Raw genomic sequence first — 25981 nt, forward strand, 5'->3', positions numbered from 1 at the left:
TTCCTTTTGAATATCACCATGGGTGGAAGTTTCTGGCCATTAGCATGGCAAGCTAGAACCACAGTGAAGGATGACTTCTCATTCCCTGTGGTGCGAATATTCACCGTACGTGCTCCCGTTGTATCCACAGTGCGGTTCACAGGAATATCAGTTGCTGTGAAATAGTAATCCGTGTGCGGATGGAGAGATTGCGTCTTTTCATGAACCGGATCCCTGTCGTTTAGTAGGAGCCATTTTGTGGTCTTTACAGATGTAAACACACAAAGGAAATGAAACGTACGGTAATATCCGCGCGCTTTTTCTTCTTCTACGCGGGCGGGTGGTTGCTTACAGTAGAAGAAGAAGCGCTTCCTGTTCTATGCGGGCGGGTGCTTACCTTGGCGGTTGCTTGCGTAGAAGAAGAAGCGCTTCCTGTTCTACCGGGAAAAAATATGGCGGCTGTTTACCGTAGTTACGAGACCGAAACTTTATGAAAATGAATCTTAATATTTATCCATATATAAAGCGCACCGGGTTATAAGGCGCACTGTCAGCTTTTGAGAAAATTTGTGGTTTTTAGGTGCGCCTTATAGTGCGGAAAATACGGTATACTGTATATGTGTATATGTACAGTATATATATTATAATTTTATACTTATTTATATTAAATTGTCATGTATTAGACTGCAAAATTGTTCAATCAAGGACACCTATTCCATATGTCCAGCTTGTGTGCTATTATCTGCTTAGATGTTGTGTACCTGCTAGCTCCTAGTAGCCTATAGCTAGCATGTTTACCTTTGTAAATGGCTTCACTAAAATAGAGGAAAACACAAACTTCGTGTGCTTACTGGAAGACAGCTGCATCGGAGATTTTAGATGCAAGCTGATGGAATTATTTTTCTTGCTGATATCGAGCTGATATCAATATCAGATTGGGACACCCCCTAGTTTCTGCGTCTAGAAATCCTAGAATTGTGCCCACACACTGACTGGTGTCATGTTCAAATGTTGTTTCTGTCGCACCTTTCCCAGTTTCCTCAGCGTCGTCCACACCAAAGCCCGAATCTCCGTCTCTCAACGTCAACACCAACGGCGCTCCGCCCCCTTCCTCCCACTTAGCCCCTCCCACCTTGCCCGCACAGACGTCCACCACGCTGTCCGGCCTGGTACAGGATCTTCCCTCTGCCAGCCAGCTCAACTCCCTCAACAGGTGACACGCCTGTCAGGCATACCCAGATAAAGTTATTTTTCCCCCTGCAATTGATCGCCATGTTATTGTTTGGCAATTGATAATTGCATGAAGAGAGTGTGGACTAACAAGAAGTAGCTTGTGGTTACTTTACTGCTCATGATCCTATTCTTGATGTGTCTGCAGCCATGCCAGCAGTCTTTCCTCATCCCTTGGCTCTAGTGCCCTCACCGTAAGTACTTTTAGTTTACTAAGAGCAACAATGGCTGAAAACATGTTACAGCAGGGGTGCCCAAACGTTTGCCTCCAAGGGCCAAAGTGACAATATGGCAAATGACCAAGCACAGCCACTTAAAGCCTCGAACACAAATAGCCTAAATGTAAATAATAAAGTTAATTTAATAAGTGCAAACAACAATTACAGAACTAGTTAGTTAGCCGTGCCGATTTGCCAGCAATGATTGTGTGAACTTTAGGGGTGTCCTAAACATTTTCACTGTTGATACAATACTTATTTTGTAGAATGTAATGTTAAAAAAAGGTTTAATCAAGTGAAATTAGTCCAAAAGTTTGGACATGTCTTCTCATTCAATGTGTTTTCTTTATTTTCATGACTACCGTATTTTCCGCACCATAAGGCGCCCTGGGTTATAAGCCGCGCCTTCAATGAACGGCATATTTCAAAACTTTGTCCACCTATAAGCCGCCCCGTGTTATAAGCCGCATCTAACTGCGCTAAAGGGATGTCAAAAAAACAGTCAGATAGGTCAGTCAAACTTTAATAATATATTAAAAACCAGCGTGATGTGGGCGCGCATGGAGTCGTATATCAACATGGACGGAGCTGCGTGAAAAAAGCCACCCGGCCTCTTCGCGTAAACTTCCCTTAACCACTCGCTCATCTTTTCTTCATCCATCCATCCCTTCGAGTTAGCTTTTATGATGACGCCGGCTGGAAAGGTCTCTTTTGGCAAGGTCTTCCTTTTGAATATCACCATGGGTGGAAGTTTCTGGCCATTAGCATGGCAAGCTAGAACCACAGTGAAGGATGACTTCTCATTCCCTGTGGTGCGAATATTCACCGTACGTGCTCCCGTTGTATCCACAGTGCGGTTCACAGGAATATCAAAAGTCAGTGGAACCTCGTCCATGTTGATAATGTTCTCTGGCCGGATCTTTTTTTCAGCTATCTTGTTTTTACAATATGCACGGAAAGTAGCCAGCTTTTCTTGAAAGTCTTTAGGCAGTTGCTGTGAAATAGTAGTCCGTGTGCGGATGGAGAGATTGCGTCTTTTCATGAACCGGAAACCTGTCGCTTAGTAGGAGCCATTTTGTGGTCTTTACAGATGTAAACACACAAAGGAAATGAAACGTAATATCCGCGCGCTTCTTCTTCTTCTTCTACGCGGGCGGGTGGTTGCTTACAGTAGAAGAAGAAGCGCTTCCTGTTCTATGGGGGCGGGTGCTTACCTTGGCGGTTGCTTGCGTAGAAGAAGAAGCACTTCCTCTTCTACGGGGAAAAAAGATGGCGGCTGTTTACCGTAGTTGCGAGACCTAAACTTTATGAAAATGAATCTTAATATTAATCCAGATATAAAGCGCACCGGGTTATAAGCCGCACTGTCAGCTTTTGAGTAAATTTGTGGTTTTTAGGTGCGGCTAATAGTGCGGAAAATACGGTACTTACAAAATTTGCACACAAAAAAAAAGCTATCATAAAACGTTTTCATGCTATTATAAGATAATCTAGCAAAAAATGTTTGCATGCTAACATTCTCACAAGTATGCTAACAGTTAACATGTGTTAAGCATACTTGCTTGATGGTGTTTTAGATTGCAAATTGTTCATTTAAAGGGGAACATTATCACAATTTCAGAAGGGTTAAAACCATTAAAAATCAGTTCCCAGTGGCTTATTTTATTTTTCGAAGTTTTTTTCAAAATTTTACCCATCACGCAATATCCCTAAAAAAAAGCTTCAAAGTGCCGGATTTTAACCATCGTTATATACACCCGTCCATTTTCCTGTGACGTCACATAGTGAAGCCAATACAAACAAACATGGCGCATAGAACAGCAAGCTATAGCGACATTAGCTCGGATTCAGACTCGGATTTCAGCGGTTTAAGCGATTCAACAGATTACGCATGTATTGAAACGGATGGTTGTAGTGTGGAGGCAGGTAGCGAAAACCAAATTGAAGAAGAAACTGAAGCTATTGAGCCATATCGGTTTGAACCGTATGCAAGCGAAACCGAGGAAAACGACACGACAGCCAGCGACACGGGAGAAAGCGAGGACGAATTTGGCGATCGCCTTCTAACCAACGATTGGTATGTGTTTGTTTGGCATTAAAGGAAACTAACAACTATGAACTAGGTTTACAGCATATGAAATACATTTGGCAACAACATGCACTTTGAGAGTGCAGACAGCCCAGTTTTCATCAATTAATATATTCTGTAGACATACCCTCATCCGCTCTCTTTTCCTGAAAGCTGATCTGTCCAGTCCAGTTGGAAATGCATCTGCTTTGAGTGTCGCAGGATATCCACACATTCTTGCCATCTCTGTCGTAGCATAGCTTTCGTCGGTAAGTTGTGCGGAACAAACGTCCAATTTCTTGCCACTTTGGCATCTTTGGGCCACTGGTGCAACTTGAATCCGTCCCTGTTGGTGTTGTTACACCCTCCGACAACACACCGACGAGGCATGATGTCTCCAAGGTACGGAAAACAGTCGAAAAAACGGAAAATAACAGAGCTGATTTGACTCGGTGTTTGTAATGTGTTTGAGAAAATGGCGGATTGCTTAACGTGACGTCATCGCTCCGAGAGCGAATAATAGAAATGCGTTTAATTCGCCAAAATTCACCCATTTAGAGTTCGGAAATCGGTTAAAAAAATATATGGTCTTTTTTTCTGCAACATCAAGGTATATACAGGTAAAAGCCAGTAAATTAGAATATTTTGAAAAACTTGATTTATTTCAGTAATTGCATTCAAAAGGTGTAACTTGTACATTATATTTATTCATTGCACACAGACTGATGCATTCAAATGTTTATTTCATTTAATTTTGATGATTTGAAGTGGCAACAAATGAAAATCCAAAATTCCGTGTGTCAGAAAATTAGAATATTACTTAAGGCTAATACAAAAAAGGGATTTTTAGAAATGTTGGCCAACTGAAAAGTATGAAAATGAAAAATATGAGCATGTACAATACTCAATACTTGGTTGGAGCTCCTTTTGCCTCAATTACTGCGTTAATGCGGCGTGGCATGGGGTCGATGAGTTTCTGGCACTGCTCAGGTGTTATGAGAGCCCAGGTTGCTCTGATAGTGGCCTTCAACTCTTCTGCGTTTTTGGGTCTGGCACTCTGCATCTTCCTTTTCACAATACCCCACAGATTTTCTATGGGGCTAAGGTCAGGGGAGTTGGCGGGCCAATTTAGAACAGAAATACCATGGTCCGTAAACCAGGCACGGGTAGATTTTGCGCTGTGTGCAGGCGCCAAGTCCTGTTGGAACTTGAAATCTCCATCTCCATAGAGCAGGTCAGCAGCAGGAAGCATGAAGTGCTCTAAAACTTGCTGGTAGACGGCTGCGTTGACCCTGGATCTCAGGAAACAGAGTGGACCGACACCAGCAGATGACATGGCACCCCAAACCATCACTGATGGTGGAAACTTACACTAGACTTCAGGCAACGTGGATCCTGTGCCTCTCCTGTCTTCCTCCAGACTCTGGGACCTCGATTTCCAAAGGAAATGCAAAATTTGCATGGTTGGGTGATGGTTTGGGGTGCCATGTCATCTGCTGGTGTCGGTCCACTCTGTTTCCTGAGATCCAGGGTCAACACAGCCGTCTACCAGCAAGTTTTAGAGCACTTCATGCTTCCTGCTGCTGACCTGCTCTATGGAGATGGAGATTTCAAGTTCCAACAGGACTTGGCGCCTGCACACAGCGCAAAATCTACCCGTGCCTGGTTTACGGACCATGGTATTTCTGTTCTAAATTGGCCCGCCAACTCCCCTGACCTTAGCCCCATAGAAAATCTGTGGGGTATTGTGAAAAGGAAGATGCAGAATGCCAGACCCAAAAACGCAGAAGAGTTGAAGGCCACTATCAGAGCAACCTGGGCTCTCATAACACCTGAGCAGTGCCAGAAACTCATCGACTCCATGCCACGCCGCATTAACGCAGTAATTGAGGCAAAAGGAGCTCCAACCAAGTATTGAGTATTGTACATGCTCATATTTTTCATTTTCATACTTTTCAGTTGGCCAACATTTCTAAAAATCCCTTTTTTGTATTAGCCTTAAGTAATATTCTAATTTTGTGACACACGGAATTTTGGATTTTCATTTGTTGCCACTTCAAATCATCAAAATTAAATGAAATAAACATTTGAATGCATCAGTCTGTGTGCAATGAATAAATATAATGTACAAGTTACACCTTTTGAATGCAATTACTGAAATAAATCAAGTTTTTCAAAATATTCTAATTTACTGGCTTTTACCTGTATATTGATGCTTACATAGGTCTGGTGATAATGTTCCCCTTGAAGGACATGTATTACATATGTCTAGCTTGTGTGCTTAGCTGTTGTGTAGCTGCCAGCTCCTGGTAGCCTATAGCCTACCATGTTTACATTTGGAAAATGACCAACCATGTGTGCTTAATGGAGGACATCTAGATGTTAATTGAGAGTCCACACAATGCAGAGCGGCTTCTATCGGAGCTTTTATTCTACATTTTACATCCAAAAGTACTTGTATTTTTATTGATATCCATCAGGAAACCCCTACTGCACTTGAACAAGGTCAGTGTTAACAGTATTACATATGTGAAGCAACTCACTTTTGGCACCCCTGCGTTATAGTATATTTGATGTAGGAACAAGAGAATCACTTAAATGATTGTTTCATGCATCTTGGTCATAATGTGCTCACAATGCTCCTCCAGTACAGCAGCGTTGACAGCAACAACGTGGGCTCTCTCACGCCCTCCTCTGGCCCCTACACGACATCGCACCCGGTGCCCTCATCCCTCCACTCGGCCCACATCAGCAGCAACAGTAGCAGCAACAGCATCAGTCACCTGGTCAGCATGTCCAACATGGGCGGCAACATGGTGGGCAACATGGTCGGAGGTATGGTCGGCACCGGCGGACTTCACTCTGCTGCCAGCAGCTCAGCGCTGGGACTTGGCTCCAATGGAGTTACTGGCATATCCAACCTTTCCGCACCCAGGAACACTCCCCTGCTCTCCTCCTCCACTGGTACACACACATGATGTAGTAGTAACATAAAGGTGCTAACTGTATATGATTTAATCACACTAACAGGTAAAGCCCCTCCTAACCTGTCCCAAGGAGTTCCTCCTCTGATGCCCAACCAGTACATCATGGGGCCAGGAGGACTGTTGGCAGCGTATCCAGTAAGTACTCAGACCAAAAACTACACAAACTGAGGTTAGGGCTGGCCGATAAAAGGATAATGGTATATACATCGCCAAATATCTTTAGCTTGATAGTAATAAAAGACAGTTTCGATAGTATTCATTTGTCTAACAGATATACACTGCAAATTAGGGTTGTCCCAATACCAATATTTTGGTACCGGTACCAAAAGAAACATATGTTTATTATTGTAATTTAGTCGTTAAATAAAATAGTGAACATACTAGACAATTTGTCTTTTAGTAGTACCGGTAAGTAAACTAAGGCTGCAGCTAACGATTATTTTTCTATCGATTAATCTATAGATTTTTTTTTTTTTCGATTAATCGGTTAATCTATAGATAATTTTTTTCGATTAATCTATAGATTATTTTTCCTTTTACCGATTTTTTTTTTTTTTCAAAATGAAGATGAAAAAATAAATGTAGGCCAGTTTTTTCAAAAGGCATGGCTTTTATTTACAAAAAAAAAAAAGTATGGCCACTCAGTCAACATTGACAACAACATGACAAAATATTCTGCAACAATGTAAACATTTAAAACTTTTAACATCTAACCCAATTTAAAGTAGCTTATTTGCTTTTTAATGTGCAAATATAAAAGTAAACATCCAGTGCAAATCTTAATATTCTGCAATAGTATAAGCATTTCAAAAGTAAAAGTATTGCTTATTTTGCTTTAAAATGTGCAAAAATAAAGATAAACATCCAATACAAAAAAGTGCAAAACGAAATATTCTGTAACAGTGTAAACATTTCAACAAAAGTAAAAGTATTGCTTATTTTGCTTAATAACACAACAATGATAGTATGATTAAAGTGAAAGTTAATTGTTGGTTTGTACATAGTATATGTAACTGTTAATGTTGTAAAAGGTATTTGCACAACTAATTAACGTTAGCGTTAAAGAGGAGCGCGTCTTTGTAAACACTAAACAGGCACGCCAAACGCGCCTCTCAGAGCGAAACAGTGTTTTAGTTTATGAATTTACAACGCAGATACAAATGACACATTCATGTTTTTGTGTAATGATGACAACGTATACTCACGCGGACCATTGACTAGTTGATGGTGATGGCAAGAACGCTGTCGGGTGTTTTCTTTTCAAATGTTCCTTCATAGCCGTTGTGCTGCTATGATAGGCCATTTCCGCTCGACACAGTGTGCATACAACAACTGTCAAGTGTTTTGCTTTTTTCGCTGTGCTTATCCCACACTTGAAGGGATGTACCAATGCTGAATGTGGCTTCTGGATTTCACTCAAAAGACCAGACTGTAGTTCCTTTTTCCTTTTATTTTCCTTTAGTTTGCAACAGTTTTTCCAACGAAGAAACAGCTTCTTTTTTCTTCTTTAGTCTTTTTGCCGGCTTTAGCAGTGTTAGTAGACTTTAGTTTCTTTAGCTGTCATTAGCTGTCTTTAGTAGCCTTTAGTAGCCTTTAGCTTCTTTAGTAGGTGAAAAACCTTTAAGGACAAAACACCACAAGATCAACATGCTGTAAAAAATCAATCAATTATCAATAACATAATTTACAATTATTAATTAGGCTATCAAACTCTTAACCATTAAACAAGTGCAAGAAAATGGACACATCTTTTCCCTTTAAGTTAAAACAGATTTTAAATAAATTGTCTCAACATAAATGCACCAAGATACATATAAAATACATTTAAACCCAGAAACATAATAGATAAATGCTACAGAAAACCCAATATGCAAATACATAAATATCTAACCAATTAACCACCTATTTAGATACATATTTAAAATCCATATTCAATATAAATATATTATTAATTTAGCAGTGAAACACTCAATCTTAAACGCTGTCTACTGGTAGAAAAATGCCCCTTTTTCTATGCCCTCACCAGCAGCCAATGATCCAACACAGTTAAATCCAACACTTTAAGTTGAGCGACTTCACCCTCCTGATGAAGCAAACTGCTCCAACATTTATCAAACTAAGCAAAGAATATCAACACTAAACAACAGTTACATAACACACTGTGTGTATTTAGCCTCCAGACTAAGCACGCTACAAAATAAGCACACATCTGATTGTGGAGTCAGAGTGTTACAACCTGGCATTTACACATTGTGTGGCGTTGGGGTGTTCCGACTTTTTGTGTGGCCATAAACGCAACACTGGCTAAGTGCCATGAGTGCGTGTGTTGGTGCAGGTGAGAGAGCGAGCGGCTTCTGTTGAAACGACGGATGATAACGTTGGTTTAAGCCTGGTTTGTATGGCAGAAAATTACCAGTTTTTATAGATAAAAGTTTTTTTTGCTCATGTTTTTGGTGCGGTTACAAACAGTTTTGCTCAATAAAGTGATTGATGGAATTCCTGTCCGTAAAGTGTCTCGACAGACGATAATTGAACTGTGTTGACAAAGATTGTTTTATTCATTGGGGCATCTCTTGTTGTCACCTGTCACTCACAGAGTTGCATTGCAAAATCATACAGAATAAATTGTAATGTGTTTATTTTGTTTAAAGTTCAGATGGGATTTTAGATTTCCTGCGCGGCATTAATTTGCTGTGCGCAGAGGACGCGTGAGTGGTGCGCAATTGCGTAGGCGCGCACCTTAGAGGGAACGTTGGCGGTAACATATTGTGTCATTTATACACCTATTATTTTGTACACATTATAAAGGACAAACTGTAAAAAAATGGATTATTAATCTACTTGTTCATTTACTGTTAATATCTGCTTATTTTCTGTTTTAACATGTTCTATCTACACTTCTGTTCAAATGTAATAATCACTTATTCTTCTCTTCTTTGATACTTGACATTAGTTTTGGATGATACCACACATTTAGGTATGGATCTGATACCAAGTAGTTACAGGATAATACATTGGTCATATTCAAATATTCAAAGTTCTCATGTGTCCTATATATATATATATATATATATATATATATATATATATATATATATATATATATATATGTGTGTGGGAAAAAAATCACAAGACTACTTCATCTCTACAGGCCTGTTTCATGAGGGGTTCCCTCAATCATCAGGAGATTTTAATGGAAGCATTCACATACCATGGTTTATATAGGGCACAGAGTGGGTGGGTACAGGCTGGCGTAGGGGCGTGGTGATTGGCTCATGTGTTACCTAGGAGGTGTTTCCGTCTGTGGCGGCATGCTGATACAATTTCGCTGCGCTTGTTGAGGGATGACAGGTCTGGACGGTAAATAATAAACAGTTTCTCTTTCAAGCATAGGTTGCATCTTTTATTACCACTATTGTAAGGTGTGCTGGATGCAAGAATTTGCCATGTTATTGAATATTCAACATTATTGTCTTTGAGGTCCCAAATGTGTTTGCTGAGTTCTGTGGTATTCCGCAGGTTTTGGTTCCTGAAAGAAGCCTTGTGATTGTTCCATCTGGTTTTAAACTCTCCCTCGGTTAATCCTACATATGTGTCGGATGTGTTAATGTCCTTGCGTGTTACCTTAGATTGGTAAACAACTGATGTTTGTAAGCACCCCCCGTTGAGAGGGCAATCAGGTTTCTTGCGGCAGTTGCAGCCTTTGTTGGTTTTGGAGTCGCTCTGTCCGGGGCTGACGGCTCATTTGCAATTGTTTTGTTGTGGTTTGAGATAATTTGTCGTATATTGTTCATACAGCTGTAGCTCAATTTAATGTTCTTGTTGAATACTTTTCTTAGGCCCTAAGAAAAGTATTCAACAAGAAAAACATTAAATTGAGCTACAGCTGTATGAACAATATACGACAAATTATAAAAAATAAGGTATATATATATTTATTTAAACACGACAAAAATAGTTTTTATCATGATACATGTCGATATCGACTAATATCAAAAAAATACTGTTTTTTGATATTACTGTCCCCTATATCGCCCAGCTGTAGTGGAGGTTATTGTTGTACTGTTTGTGTATTATAAACAGAAGACCACTGGATGAGCTGTGATTTGTTTCCACAGCAGATGTACGGCTATGAGGACCTCCATATGCTCCAGTCCAGACTGCCCATGGTGAGTCTTAAATATATAAGATTCTATAATCATATTCCAATGATTTCCTTATTCCTTTCTAATAAATACACATGTATAATAAAGTCAATAGTGCTAAATTAGTAAACTAAAACTATTTGTTCTTATTTTCTAAGTTAGTAAACAGTAGCAAAACTGACAAAAATCTATTTAGTGAAAACAAAAATATTGATGTATTTACAGTTGTATCGATTATATTATAATTTATATCGTTAATGTCGATATTTGTATTAATCTGCCCACCCCGTTTACATTCAACAGCTGTAGCTTAGCGATTAGCTATGGCATGGGTGTCAAACTCTGGCCCACGGGCCAAATTTGGCCCGCCGTGTAATTTCATTTGGCCTTGAGGCAATATCAAACTAACATTAGAGCTGGCTATTATACAGCGGCTGTGCCTCTATCACACCGCATTCACCGCTAATACTCATACTTGCCAACCCTCCTGAGACTCCCGGGAGACTCCCGAATTTCAGTGCCCCTCCCGAAAATCTCCCGGGGCAACCATTCTCCCGAATTTCTCCCGGTCAACATTATTGGGGGCGTGCCTTAAAGGCACTGACTTCAACGTCCTCTACAACCTGTCGTCACGTCCGCTTTTCCTCCATACAAACAGCATGCCGGCCCAGCCACATATTACATGCAGCTTTTACACACGCATAACTGAATGCAATACATACTTGATCAACAGCCATACAGGTCACACTGAGGGTGGCCGTATAAACAACTTTAACACTGTTAGAAATATACGCCACACTGTGAACCCACACCAAACAAGAATGACAAACACATTTCGGGAGAACATCCGCACCGTAACACAACATAAACACAACAGAACAAATACCCAGAACCTCTTGCAGCACTAACTCTTCCGGGACGCTACAATATACACCCCCGCTACCATATTTACCTCAGAAGGCTGCAAATAGAAAAGAGGCATTCAATGTTTTATTTAAATTGTATTTCATATACCATTGATGTTTTTTCGTTTGTTTTTTGAAAGTTGATTTTGCACTTTTAAGTTATATAAGCGTTGCTTGTTCCATATTCAGTGTTAAAGCAAATCAGTGTAGCAAACTGAGCAATAATTAACGTTTTATTCATGCACGTTCTCTTGCTACTTCAAGGCTTGGATGTTTGATTCATTCATTATTGTTATTTATTTCCAAATGTATTATTAGCCTGTGGATAAAGTTTATTTTGATATTTACCTCAGAAGGCTGCAAAAATGGTGGTTCCTCTCTTTAAGAAGGGGAACCGGAGGGTGTGTTCTAACTATCGTGGGATCACACTCCTCAGCCTTCCCGGTAAGTTCTATTCAGGTGTACTGGAGAGGAGGCTACGCCGGATAGTCGAACCTCGGATTCAGGAGGAACAGTGTGGTTTTCGTCCTGGTCGTGGAACTGTGGACCAGCTCTATACTCTGGGCAGGGTCCTTGAGGGTGCATGGGAGTTTGCCCAACCAGTCTACATATGTTTTGTGGACTTGGAGAAGGCATTCGACCGTGTCCCTCGGGAAGTCCTGTGGGGAGTGCTCAGGGAGTATGGGGTATCGGACTGTCTGATTGTGGCAGTCCGCTCCCTGTATGCTCAGTGCCAGAGCTTGGTCCGCATTGCCGGCAGTAAGTCGGACACGTTTCCAGTGAGGGTTGGACTCCGCCAAGGCTGCCCTTTGTCACCCATTCTGTTCATAACTTTTATGGACAGAATTTCTAGGCGCAGTCAAGGCGTTGAGGGGATCTGGTTTGGTGGCTGCAGGATTAGGTCTCTGCTTTTTGCAGATGATGTGGTCCTGATGGCTTCATCTGGCCAGGATCTTCAGCTCTCGCTGGATCGGTGCGCAGCTGAGTGTGAAGCGACTGGGATGAGAATCAGCACCTCCAAGTCCGAGTCCATGGTTCTCTCCCGGAAAAGGGTGGAGTGCCATCTCCGGGTTGGGGAGGAGATCTTGCCCCAAGTGGAGGAGTTCAAGTACCTCGGAGTCTTGTTCACGAGTGAGGGAAGAGTGGATCGTGAGATCAACAGGCGGATCGGTGCGGCGTCTTCAGTAATGCGGACGCTGTATCGATCCGTTGTGGTGAAGAAGGAGCTGAGCCGGAAGGCAAAGCTCTCAATTTACCGGTCGATCTACGTTCCCATCCTCACCTATGGTCATGAGCTTTGGGTTATGACCGAAAGGACAAGATCACGGGTACAAGCGGCCCAAATGAGTTTCCTCCGCCGGGTGGCGGGTCTCTCCCTTAGAGATAGGGTGAGAAGCTCTGCCATCCGGGGGGAGCTCAAAGTAAAGCCGCTGCTCCTCCACATGGAGAGGAGCCAGATGAGGTGGTTCGGGCATCTGGTCAGGATGCCACCCGAGCGCCTCCCTAGGGAGGTGTTTAGGGCACGTCCGACCGGTAGGAGGCCACGGGGAAGACCCAGGACACATTGGGAAGACTATGTCTCCCGGCTGGCCTTGGAACGCCTCGGGGTCCCAAAGGAAGAGCTGGACGAAGTGGCTGGGGAGAGGGAAGTCTGGGCTTCCCTGCTTAGGCTGCTGCCCCCGCGACCCGACCTCTGATAAGCGGAAGAAGATGGATGGATGGATGGATGGGCTGCAAATAGAAAAGAGGCATTCAATTTTTATTTAAATTGTATTTGATATGCCATTGATATTTTTGAATTATTATTATTAGGGACCGCAATGTCCCTTTGGGACAGAGGACCCTATTGAATTTGTAAGGTTTTATTATTATTTGAAACTTGATTGTGCATGTCACTATAAAGTTATATAAGCCTTGCTTGTTCAATATTCAATTCAAAACTTGTTTGGGTCTCTATTAAAAGGTTCATTTGTTCAACCTTGGCCCGCAGCTTTGTTCACTTTTACATTTTGGCCCACTCTGTATTTTGACTTTGACACCCCTGAGCTACGGTGTTTAGCTATTCCTTGTCCTCTAGTGATAATGAGACTTGTTTGGGGCAGTGTGGCTCGGTGTGTAGAGCAGCCGTGCCAGCAACTTGAGGGTTCCAGGTTCGATCCCCACTTCAGCCATCCTAGTCACTGCCGTTGTGTCCCTGGGCAAGATGCTCCCAGTGCCACCCACACTGCTTTAAATGTCACTTGAATATTGTGTTTCACTATGTAAAGCGCTTTGAGTCACTAGAGAAAAGTGCTATATAAATATATTTCACTTCAAATCATAATCATTTCTCCACACCTTTTCTTTTCCTAATTGACTCTGTGCCCTCAGCCTTCTCTGCAGGATTACTACGGCATCACATTCCCCGGCCCCACCGCCACTCTGTCCAGTAGAGACGGGGGCCTGGCCAACAACCCCTACTCAGGTGAGAGCACCTGGTCAGCCGCTCAGACCTTCACCCTCACGTCTCTCTGGTCCTTCAGGTGAAGTCACAAAGTTTGGTAGGAACGACTCCACCTCTCCAGCACCACCCACCAGCCTGGCAGCTCAGCAGCAGCCCCCCCAGGGCCAAAGTCAGGGCCAGAGCCAAGGCCAAGCTCCGCCTCCTCAGGCCCCGCCTCAGCCGCAGGGCCAACCTCAGCACCACAGCAGTCAGCAGGCCTTCCTGCCTCCCGGCTACAGCTACACGGGACTGCCTTACTACGCCGGGATGCCCGGCGCCGTTCCCGGCGCGGCCGCCTTCCAGTACGGCCCCACCATGTTTGTTCCCCCGGGGGGTCCGGGCGCGGCCAAGCAGCACGGCATGGGTCTCGGCCTGGGCAACCCGTCGGCGAGCCCCTTCCAGCAGCAGACGCAACAGCAGCCCGGCGGTTACGGCCAGCACACCTTCAGCTCAGGTCTACCACGCACTTTGCAAACAATAGGTGTCACGTAGGGGTGGACACTCAGTCCAATTCATCTCAAATCCACCGTGGCCATGTTACGGTGTTTGGGTTGGTCCTGGTGCAGACTTTAACTCGGGAACTAGTGATAAACTTTAACCACAGTTAGTTTTATAGGGGTGCGCAAAAAATCAATTCACATCCAAATCACGATTGTTTTTCATCCCGATTCTATACTGATTCATAATTTTCAAAAATTAAAAAAAAAAAAAAAACTTTAAAAATAATAATACAAAAATTAATTCATTAAAAAAAATATATATATTTTTTTTTTCTGAGAATACTTTAAAAAAAAAAAAAATTAAAAAAATTTTTTTAGGTCATCTCCATGCAACCAGAAGAAGCTTTTCTAACCTGTTTTGAAAAACTTTAATTATTATTATTATTGTTATTATAATACCAAATAATACATTGCGAGAATAATGTTGAATCTACAATCGATTCAGAATGGAATCGTCACCCCACAAATCTAAATCTGATCAAATTGTTAGGTGCCCAAAGAGTCACACCCCTACAGTTTTAAATTAGGTTGGTCGAAAAAACTGCGATTTGAGGTGGCGACCAGGTGTGAACGGATGATGAAAATAGCTTACCACCACCAGGTGTGAATTGATGATGAAAGTAGCTTACCACCACCAGGTGTGAATGGATGATGAAAGTAGCTTACCACCACCAGGTGTGAATGAATGATGAAAGTAGCTTACCACCACCAGGTGTGAATTGATGATGAAAGTAGCTTACCACCACCAGGTGTGAATGGATGATGAAAGTAGCTTACCACCACCAGGTGTGAATGGATGATGAAAGTAGCTTACCACCACCAGGTGTGAACGAATGATGAAAGTAGCTTACCACCACCAGGTGTGAATTGATGATGAAAGTAGCTTACCACCACCAGGTGTGAATGAATGATGAAAGTAGCTTACCACCACCAGGTGTGAATGGATGATGAAAGTAGCTTACCACCACCAGGTGTGAATGGATGATGAAAGTAGCTTACCACCACCAAGTGTGAACGAATGATGAAAGTAGCTTACCACCACCAGGTGTGAATGAATGATGAAAGTAGTTCACCACCAGCAGGTGTGAATGAATGATGAAAGTAGCTTACCACCAGCAGGTGTGAATGAATGATAAAAGTAGCTTACCACCACCAGGTGTGAATGAATGATGAAAGTAGTTTACCACCACCAGGTGTGAACGAATGATGAAAGTAGTGTACCACCACCAGGTGTGAACAAATGATGAAAGTAGCTTACCACCAGGTGTGAATGGATGATGAAAGTAGCTTACCACCACCAGGTGTGAATGGATGATGAAAGTAGCTTACCACCACGAGGTGTAAAAAAATGATGAAAATAGCTTACCACCAGGTGTGAATGGATGATGAAAGTAGCTTACCACCACCAGGTGTGAATGAATGATGAAAGTAGCTTACCACCACCAGGTGTGAACAAATGATGAAAGTAGCTTACCACCAGGTGTGAATGGATGATGAAAGTAGCTTACCACCACCAGGTGTGAACGAATGATGAAAGTAGCTTACCACCACCAGGTGTGAATGGATGATGAAAGTAGCTTACCACCACCAGGTGTGAATGGATGATGAAAGTAGCTTACCACCACCAGGTGTGAATGAATGATGAAAGTAGCTTACCTCCACCAGGTGTGAACGAATGATGAAAGTAGTTTACCACCACCAGGTGTGAATGAATGATGAAAGTAGCTTACCACCACCAGGTGTGAACGAATGATGAAAGTAGCGTACCACCACCAGGTGTGAACAAATGATGAAAGTAACTTACCACCAGGTGTGAATGGATGATGCAAGTAGCTTACCACCACCAGGTGTGAACGAATGATGAAAGTAGCTTACCACCACCAGGTGTGAATGGATGATGAAAGTAGCTTACCACCACCAGGTGTGAACGAATGATGAAAGTAGCTTACCACCACCAGGTGTGAAAGAATTATGAAAGTAGCTTACCACCACCAGGTGTGAATGAATGATGAAAGTAGCTTACCACCACCAGGTGTTGATGGATGATGAAAGTAGCTTACCACCACCAGGTGTGAATGAATGATGAAAGTAGCTTACCACCACCAGGTGTGAACGGATGATGAAAGTAGCTTACCACCACCAGGTGTGAATAGATGATGAAAGTAGCTTACCACCACCAGGTGTGAACGGATGATGAAAGTAGCTTACCACCACCAGGTGTGAATGGATGATGAAAGTAGCTTACCACCACCAGGTGTGAATGAATGATGAAAGTAGCTTACCACCACCAGGTGTGAACGAATGATGAAAGTAGCTTACCACCACCAGGTGTGAACGAATTATGAAAGTAGCTTACCACCACCAGGTGTGAATGAATGATGAAAGTAGTGTACCACCACCAGGTGTGAACAAATGATGAAAGTAGCTTACCACCACCAGGTGTGAATGAATGATGAAAGTAGCTTACCACCACCAGGTGTGAATGGATGATGAAAGTAGCTTACCACCACCAGGTGAGAATGAATGATGAAAGTAGCTTACCACCACCAGGTGTGAATGGTTAATGAAAGTAGCTTACCACCACCAGGTGTGAACAAATGATGAAAGTAGCTTACCACCACCAGGTGTGAATGGATGATGAAAGTAGCTTACCACCACCAGGTGTGAACAAATGATGAAAGTAGCTTACCACCATTAGGTGTGAATGGATGATGAAAGTAGCTTACCACCACCAGGTGTGAAAGAATGATGAAAGTAGCTTACCAACACCAGGTGTGAATGAATGATGAAAGTAGCTTACCACCACCAGGTGTTGATGGATGATGAAAGTAGCTTACCACCACCAGTTGTGAATGGATGATGAAAGTAGCTTACCACCACCAGGTGTGAACGAATGATGAAAGTAGCTTACCACCACCAGGTGTGAATGAATGATGAAAGTAGCTTACCACCACCAAGTGTGAACGAATGATGAAAGTAGCTTGCCACCACCAGGTGTGAACGAATGATGAAAGTAGCTTACCACCACCAGGTGTGAACGAATGATGAAAGTAGCTTACCACCACCAAGTGTGAACGAATGATGAAAGTAGCTTACCACCACCAGGTGTGAATGAATGATGAAAGTAGCTTACCACCACCAGGTGTGAACGGATGATGAAAGTAGCTTACCACCACCAGGTGTGAACGAATGATGAAAGTAGCTTACCACCACCAGGTGTGAATGGATGATGAAAGTAGCTTACCACCACCAGGTGTGAATGGATGATGGGTTCTCATTTCTCTGTGAAGCGCTTTGAGTGTCTAGAAAAGCGCTATAAAAATCGAATCCATTATTATTATTATTATTATTATTATTATTATTATTATTATTATTATTAAAGAGTGAGAAAAAAGTAGTGACTCATAGTCCGCAATATATGGCGTTTAAAATGTTTTTATATTAGTACTTTTTGAGCACATTTAACAATATTGTAATTATAATAACGGTGCTAAATTTGTGAACACAAAGAACTCTTTAACACTTGACCATCACTGCAGCAGCACTGAGAGCAGAAATGTAATAATAAAATCAGTTATCATTGTTAAATGTTACAATGAAAATGTGGATAAACAATATTTATTCACACACACAAATGTACTGAAGTGTGTGTGTGTGTGTGTGTGTGTGTGTGTGTGTGTGTGTGTGTGTGTGTGTGTGTGTGTGTGTGTGCGCGCGCGTGTGTGTGTGTGTGTGTGTGTGTGTGTGTGTGTGTGTGTGTGTGTGTGTGTGTGTGCAGGGTATGAGGAGCTGACGGCAGGAGTGGACTACAGTAAAGGATACAACTCCTCCTCTCAGGCAGCCAATAAGTGTGCGGGGGCAGGCGGCCCAGGAAAAGGTGTCAGGCAGGCAGGCAGCAAAGTAAAGGCAGCCGTGCAAGTACTGAGTAGAGAGTGTTGTGCTTGCAGGTGTGTCGGTGACGTCCAGTAACTCTGGTGTGCCAGACATCAGTGGGAGTGTTTACAATAAGACCCAGGTGACCTTTAACCCCAGGACGGCCCCCGCCCGCCCTTCTTCTAAAGCAGCTTCTTGTGTGTCTGCTAGTCTTTCGATAAGCAGGGTTTCCACGCGGGGACCCCTCCCCCCTTCAGCCTGCCGTCCGCGCTGGGGGGGCCGGGGCCCCTGAACCCGGGAGCGGCCCCTGGAGGTTATGCGCCGGGCCCCTTCCTTCACATCCTGCCTCACCAGCAACCGCACTCTCAGCTGCTGCACCATCACCTGGCTCAGGACGCACAGGTAACACAATTGTACACCAGCACAGAAACAACATGGACACTCAAGAGGAAATGAATTACACAAATATATACTCAATATATACACAATATATATACACAATATATACCGTATTTTCCGCACCATAAGCCGCCCTGGGTTATAAGCCGCGCCTTCAATGAACGGCATATTTCAAAACTTTGTCCACCTACAAGCCGCCCCGTGTTATAAGCCGCATCTAACTGCGCTAAAGGAATGTCAAAAAAACAGTCAGATAGGTCAGTCAAACTTTAATAATATATTAAAAACCAGCGTGATGTGGGCGCGCATGGAGTCGTATATCAACATGGACGGAGCTGCGTGAAAAAAGCCACCCGGCCTCTTCGCGTAAACTTACCTTAACCACTCGCTCATCTTTTCTTCATCCATCCATCCCTTCGAGTTAGCTTTTATGATGACGCCGGCTGGAAAGGTCTCTTTTGGCAAGGTCTTCCTTTTGAATATCACCATGGGTGGAAGTTTCTGGCCATTAGCATGGCAAGCTAGAACCACAGTGAAGGATGACTTCTCATTCCCTGTGGTGCGAATATTCACCGTACGTGCTCCCGTTGTATCCACAGTGCGGTTCACAGGAATATCAAAAGTCAGTGGAACCTCGTCCATGTTGATAATGTTCTCTGGCCGGATCTTTTTTTCAGCTATCTTGTTTTTACAATATGCACGGAAAGTAGCCAGCTTTTCTTGAAAGTCTTTAGGCAGTTGCTGTGAAATAGTAGTCCGTGTGCGGATGGAGAGATTGCGTCTTTTCATGAACCGGAAACCTGTCGCTTAGTAGGAGCCATTTTGTGGTCTTTACAGATGTAAACACACAAAGGAAATGAAACGTAATATCCGCACGCTTCTTCTTCTTCTACGCGGGCGGGTGGTTGCTTACAGTAGAAGAAGAAGCGCTTCCTGTTCTATGGGGGCGGGTGCTTACCTTGGCGGTTGCTTGCGTAGAAGAAGAAGCACTTCCTCTTCTACGGGGAAAAAAGATGGCGGCTGTTTACCGTAGTTGCGAGATCGAAACTTTATGAAAATGAATCTTAATATTAATCCATATATAAAGCGCACCGGGTTATAAGCCGCACTGTCAGCTTTTGAGTAAATTTGTGGTTTTTAGGTGCGGCTAATAGTGCGGAAAATACGGTATGTATATATATGTGTGTGTGTGTGTATATATATGTACAGTATATATGTGTGTATATGTGTATTTATTTATTTTTGTATATATATATGTACATATCTGTGTGTATATATGTGTATGTATATATACCGTATTTTCCGCACTATAAAGCGCACCAGATTATAAGGCGCACTGTCAGCTTTTGAGAATATTTGAGTTTTTAGGTGCGCCTTATAGTGCGGAAAATACGGTACATATATATGTATAAATACATACATATATATGTGTGTGTATATGTGTATATATATATATATATATATATATATATATATATATATATATATATATATATATATTGTTGCGTTTTGGACCAGTTGTTCCTCCCAGGGAATTCAAGTCACAATTCGCTCCCAAGTTCTTTCCGACACTTAAAGCTGAGTTGAAAAACCACCAGAGACAGAATAGGTATTTTGTTGTATATTCTCAAAGCTTTGCCAATATACATTGATTGAGACCAGTCTAACCATAGAACATTCTATTGCGCCTCCCAAAATGGTCTGTCTTCCCGATCCCACCACCCTCTCTCTCGTCCCATCTCTGTAGACAAAACAAATGCTAGTCTAAACACATTCCAAAGAACTCAAGGTTAACACACACAGTATACTTGCTGACAGAGCATCAAGAGAAGAAATGGAAAACACGAGCTGTTTTCAAATATGACAAAGAAATGGAAGAAGTACAACTTAAATTCGGATATATGTAAATATCTGCCTCCGACAGTACATATATATGTATAAATACATACATATATATGTGTGTGTGTATATATATATATATATATATATATATATACATACATACATACATACACCATAAACAGGACTGTCTCAGAAAATTAGAATATTGTGATAAAGTTCTTTATTTTCTGTAATTCATTTAAAAAAACAAAAATGTCATACATTCTGGATTAATTACACATCCACTGAAATATTTATTTAATGTTATTGTAATATTGTTGATTATGGCATACAGCTCAAAAATCCTATCTCAAAAAATTAGAATATTTCCTCAGACCAAGTAAAAAAAAACAAAAAAACATTTATAACAGCAAAACAAAATCAAACATTTGAAAATGTCAATTAATGCACTTAGTACTTGGTTGGGAATCCTTTTGCATGAATTACTGCATCAATGCAGCGTGGCATTGCTGAGGTGTTATGGATGCCCAGGATGCTTCAATAGCGGCCTTTATGCATTATTGGGTCTGGTGTCTTTCAGCTTCTTCTTCACAATACCCCACAAATTCTCTATGGGGTTCAGGTCAGGGGAGTTGGCAGGCCAATGGAGGACAGTAATGCATACCTGCCAACTTTTGAAATCAGAAAAACCTAGTAGCCAGGGTCCAGGGGCCGCAGGCCCCGGTAGGTCCAGGACAAAGTCCTGGTGGGGGGTTCAGGGGGGCTTCGCCGACGCAAAATGATTGATTGCATTCAGACAGGTTAAAATGTTGCTAAAACCATCACTTTTCTATCAGTCACAGTGACTTTTCAAAACAAAAATATTACAGCAAAAATCATATGGGTTGATTGACATGTTTATTCTGTAAGCTAACTTCAATAGTTTGAAATTATTTTGACAGTTAATGCCAGTTATCCTGTCAACCTTTCACAAGACTTCAATTTGTTAATTGAAAGTATAAACAGTATAAACACTTTTTACAGTAAACAAATGGTAAAACAGTACTAAACAATTCCATTAAAAAAAAAATTGGTGTCATTATTAACTTTCTGTCCAAGCTTGTATAATCTACTGCCTTGTTCAATTGTAAAAAATATTCTGTGCCTAAAATTCACATTTCTATCACAATTATCATACTGTAAACATGGTAAGCTAACTTCATTAAAATTAATAGTCCTGTCAATAGCATGGAATTACAATTCAAATGTAGTCTTTTTGTAAGCCTTTCAAAAGAATTCAAAATATGAAAAATTAATGAAAATTAATTGAAGCCATCAGACACTTGAAAAGTGGCACATCACATCTCTAATGTAATCATTTGAACTTTTCAACAGAAATAGCACTGCAAAAATATTAAGGACATACTTCTGTATTTTGGTAGTTATGCTGTCAACATTTAACAAGATTTCTTCAACTTGGACTTGAAAGCATAAATAGTATAAACACTTTTAACAGTATAACAGTACTAAACAATTCCAATAGATAACATTGGTGTCATTACCTTTTTGTGGCTAAAATCCGAAAAACGTTGAAAGTTTTCCACTTGTATCGCTAGCAACGGCATTAGACTTGTGTTTTTTTGTCCCAACGTGGTCTTTTACATCGCTAATTCCTCCGTGTCCGATCGAAAAATCTTGTCTGCACAAGGTGCAATTCGCGTAGTTTTCACCCTTTTTGGAACGGATAATTATTCCCGGATAGGCTTTTGAATATTCTTCACGGAATGACTGCAGTTTTCTTTTCGGTTTGAGACTCGTTTGCGATGTTTCTCCGGCTGATTCCATGATCGTTCGCTCGTTTGGAAACAATGGCAACTGGTGCCTCGTGCTTGGCAGCGGTGCTATAAATAGCCTCGCGCATGGCATTCGGAATGGCTCGATAGGAAGTTACGGGAAGCAGTGTCCATTGTCATTGTTGTTACGCGATTTCGTGAATAAAACTTTAAAAAAAAAAAAATAATTTTAATTAATGAAAAACCGTATTTTTTATCACTGCAACCGTAACCCGGAATAGGTTGATGAAAACCGTACTAATTACGGGAAAACCGGAGTAGTTGGCAGGTATGGTAATGCCATGTCAGTACACCAGTTACTGGTGGTTTTGGCACTGTGGGCAGGTGCCAGGTCATGAAATCATCATCTCCATAGAGCTTTTCAACAGATGGAAGCATGTAGTGCTCTAAAATCTCTAGAAGCGTCTGACTTGGGCTATGGAAAAGAAGCACTGGACAGTTGCAGAGTGGTCCAGAGTCCTGTTTGCAGACCAAAGCAAGTTTTGTATTTCATTTGGAAGTCAAGGCGCTAAGAGTCTGGAGGAAGGCTGGAGAGGAGCAAAATCCAAGTTGCTTGAAATCCAGTGTGAAGTTCCCACAGTCAGCAATGGTTTGAGGAGCCATGTCAGCTGCTGGTGTTGGTCTACTGCAGTGGTTCTCAAACTTTTTTTGTCATCCCCCACTTTGGACAAGGGGGAGTTTTCAAGCCCCACCTGTCCCCATCACCCCAACAGAGCGCTAATGCCAAGCTTTAACATTTTCAAATTTATTGAACATCAAGTTGTATACATTCAAACTCAATAACATAAAATAACATCAAGTTCAATAATAAATAAAATAACTGTGCAGCTGTGGTATAACTTGCATCAAGTTCAATAATAAATTAAAATAACTTCCATCAAGTTCAATAATAAATAAAACAAAAGTGTTATAACTTGCATCAAGTTCAATAATAAATCAAAAAAAGTGTTATAACTTGCATTAAGTTCAATAATAAATCAAAAAAAGTGTTATAACTTGCATCAAGTTCAATAATAAATCAAAAAAAGTGTTATAACTTGCATCAAGTTCAATAATAAATCAAAAAAAGTGTTATAACTTGCATCAAGTTCAATAATAAATAAAAAAAAGTGTTAACTTGCATCACGTTCAATAATAAATCAAAGTGTTATAACTTGCATCAAGTTCAATAATAAATCAAAAAAAGTGTTATAACTTGCATCAAGTTCAATAATAAATCAAATAAAAGTGTTATAACTTGCATCAAGTTCAATAATAAATCAAATAACTTGCATCAAGTTCAATAATAAATCAAAAAAAGTGTTATAACTTGCATCAAGTTCAATAATAAATCAAATAACTTGCATCAAGTTCAATAATAAATCAAATAACTTGCATCAAGTTCAATAATAAATCAAAAAAAGTGTTATAACTTGCATCAAGTTCAATAATAAATCAAATAACTTGCATCAAGTTCAATAATAAATCAAATAAAAGTGCCACTTTGCAATCTCTGCAAAAAAAAAAAAGGAGGAGCTATGCATTTGGCAAGACAGGGCAAGTGACAGCACTTTCCCCCGGGAGAGCCACCTTGCTTCACTGTGAAACAGCACGGCTGTATGATCAGCTCCCATTTCCTCACACAGTGCAGAGAACAGTCGCACTTTCAGTGGTCGTGTTTTGATCAAATTGACCGCGCTCACAACATCTGTTAAAACCTCATTGAGTTCGGGGCTGAGCTGCCTTGACGCGAGTGCTTCCCGGTGAATGACACAGTGTGTGCCCGTCACATTTTTGTTTCTCTGCAGGCGCTGGCTCTGGCTCGACGACCTTTGAGGTGCGAGTCACAAATGTATATATTTGTGTAATTGTGGTCCACACATTAGCCTGCTACCCATCCGCGCGAAAGTTTGTTCAGCTTAGCCCCGCCCCCAGTAGTTACTGTTGCTATGTCTGTCAAACTTTCGCTCGTACCGAGAAATATAAAGCCTACAGTAAAAATAAGTACCGGTAATTTCCATTTATTTATATAGCGGATTTCACAGACAGAATCACAAAGTGATTTACAGTGTGTATAGAAAATGAAAGCATAGTAAAAAAAAAAAATCTAAGAATATAATAATTAAAAAAATTTTTAAAGTGAAATGTCCTCCCGTTCCTCGCGCCCCACCTGTCATGTCTCTATTCCCCACCAGTGGGGCGCGCCCCACACTTTGAGAAACGCTGGTCTAACGAGTGTGTCGTCCCTCCCTCCTTGTTCAGGGCGGTCCAAGTCAGCGTGGTCAGTCCAGCAGCCTGCAGCAGAAGAGCCAAGTCAATAAGTCCAGCTACGGCAGCTCCCCCTACTGGGCCAACTGAACTCGTGTGTGTGTGTGTGACCGGATGTTTGTGTGTGTGTGTGTGTGTTGGAACATGCGTGGACATGCACCACTCAAGTGTCTGACTGACAAAATAATGGAGGGACAAACAAGCTAGAAAACACACTCTGTACATCCCCCTTTTCAAATTGATGGCTGTTGTATGTAAAATATATTTATGTATTTATACAGTATATATGTATTAGTAGAACATGGAATGTGGTTTTCTGCATTTTAGTTTTTATTTTTGAAGGGCATTTTATTTTGAAAAGCAGACGTGGAAGGATGAGAATCATGAAGATGAAGTTGTTGAATATACTTGAACAAAAGCATCATGTGATGTGGATTCCTTTTTGTACGCACACACAAACTGAGAAGATGTAGATACGATTCCAAGCATCATTTTCATGGCCAAGGCCCGCTTTTATTTTTTAGAAGAAAAATGTTTTTGTAATTTTGGTCTTTCCTGCATCTGTGAATCCTTCTTTGAAGCGTGACTTGATAGCTTCAGTTTCCTCGCCACCGTCTGTCAACTAGTTGGCTGCTCGCCAGTCAGGCCTTGATGTCATTTAACATCCTTGTTGTCCTGATTAAAACTTCAAACACTTTGTCTCGCTACTCCTATTTTGTTTGCGTCATTGTACGCTCATGTGAGTGACATTCCCACGTTGTACTCGTGTGAGTGACACTCCCACGTTGTACTCGTGTGAGTGACATTCCCACGTTGTACTCATGTGAGTGACATTCCCACGTTGTACTCATGTGAGTGACATTCCCACGTTGTACTCGTGTGAGTGACACTCCCACGTTGTACTCATGTGAGTGACATTCCCACGTTGTACTCATGTGAGTGACACTCCCACGTTGTACTCATGTGAGTGACACTCCCACGTTGTACTCATGTGAGTGACATTCCCACGTTGTACTCATGTGAGTGACATTCCCACACAAATGCAAACAAGGTTCACCATCAACCCAGGACCAGATGTGATTGAATAAAATGGATAAATAATAATTATAATAAATGAATAAAATGGATGGTGAAGGCAAGTTTTAAAAGAGCTCAAATGTAAAGAAAGTATTTTGTAAAAAAAAATAAACATCTAAATAACGAGTTACCCGATAACATATAGGTTAATAAATCTTTGACACAGTAAATGTCATTTGTCACATCCTAAATCGCAG

General features: G+C 41.4%; 1 protein-coding gene across 4 annotated transcripts in view; it reads left to right on the forward strand.

Moving 5' to 3' along the window:
• Nucleotides 1-25414, forward strand: part of ubap2a (ubiquitin associated protein 2a) — a 79240-nt gene extending 53826 nt beyond the window's left edge. For 3 of the 4 annotated variants that reach the window (XM_061932378.1, XM_061932380.1, XM_061932382.1), the window contains 11 exons: nucleotides 1015-1192; nucleotides 1358-1403; nucleotides 6144-6459; nucleotides 6526-6617; nucleotides 10601-10651; nucleotides 13903-13996; nucleotides 14055-14468; nucleotides 18293-18391; nucleotides 18462-18529; nucleotides 18598-18789; nucleotides 24702-25414. In XM_061932378.1, the coding sequence (XP_061788362.1) occupies nucleotides 1015-1192; nucleotides 1358-1403; nucleotides 6144-6459; nucleotides 6526-6617; nucleotides 10601-10651; nucleotides 13903-13996; nucleotides 14055-14468; nucleotides 18293-18391; nucleotides 18462-18529; nucleotides 18598-18789; nucleotides 24702-24797 (1646 nt within the window). In that variant the 3' untranslated portion in view covers nucleotides 24798-25414. The remainder of the gene's footprint in view (nucleotides 1-1014; nucleotides 1193-1357; nucleotides 1404-6143; nucleotides 6460-6525; nucleotides 6618-10600; nucleotides 10652-13902; nucleotides 13997-14054; nucleotides 14469-18292; nucleotides 18392-18461; nucleotides 18530-18597; nucleotides 18790-24701) is intronic. The other variant, XM_061932379.1, reaches the window with a different exon arrangement.
• The last annotated feature ends 567 nt before the right edge of the window (nucleotides 25415-25981 follow it).

The sequence above is a fragment of the Nerophis lumbriciformis genome, linkage group LG38 (assembly GCF_033978685.3).
Source record: "Nerophis lumbriciformis linkage group LG38, RoL_Nlum_v2.1, whole genome shotgun sequence".
NCBI classification, from domain to species: domain Eukaryota; kingdom Metazoa; phylum Chordata; class Actinopteri; order Syngnathiformes; family Syngnathidae; genus Nerophis; species Nerophis lumbriciformis.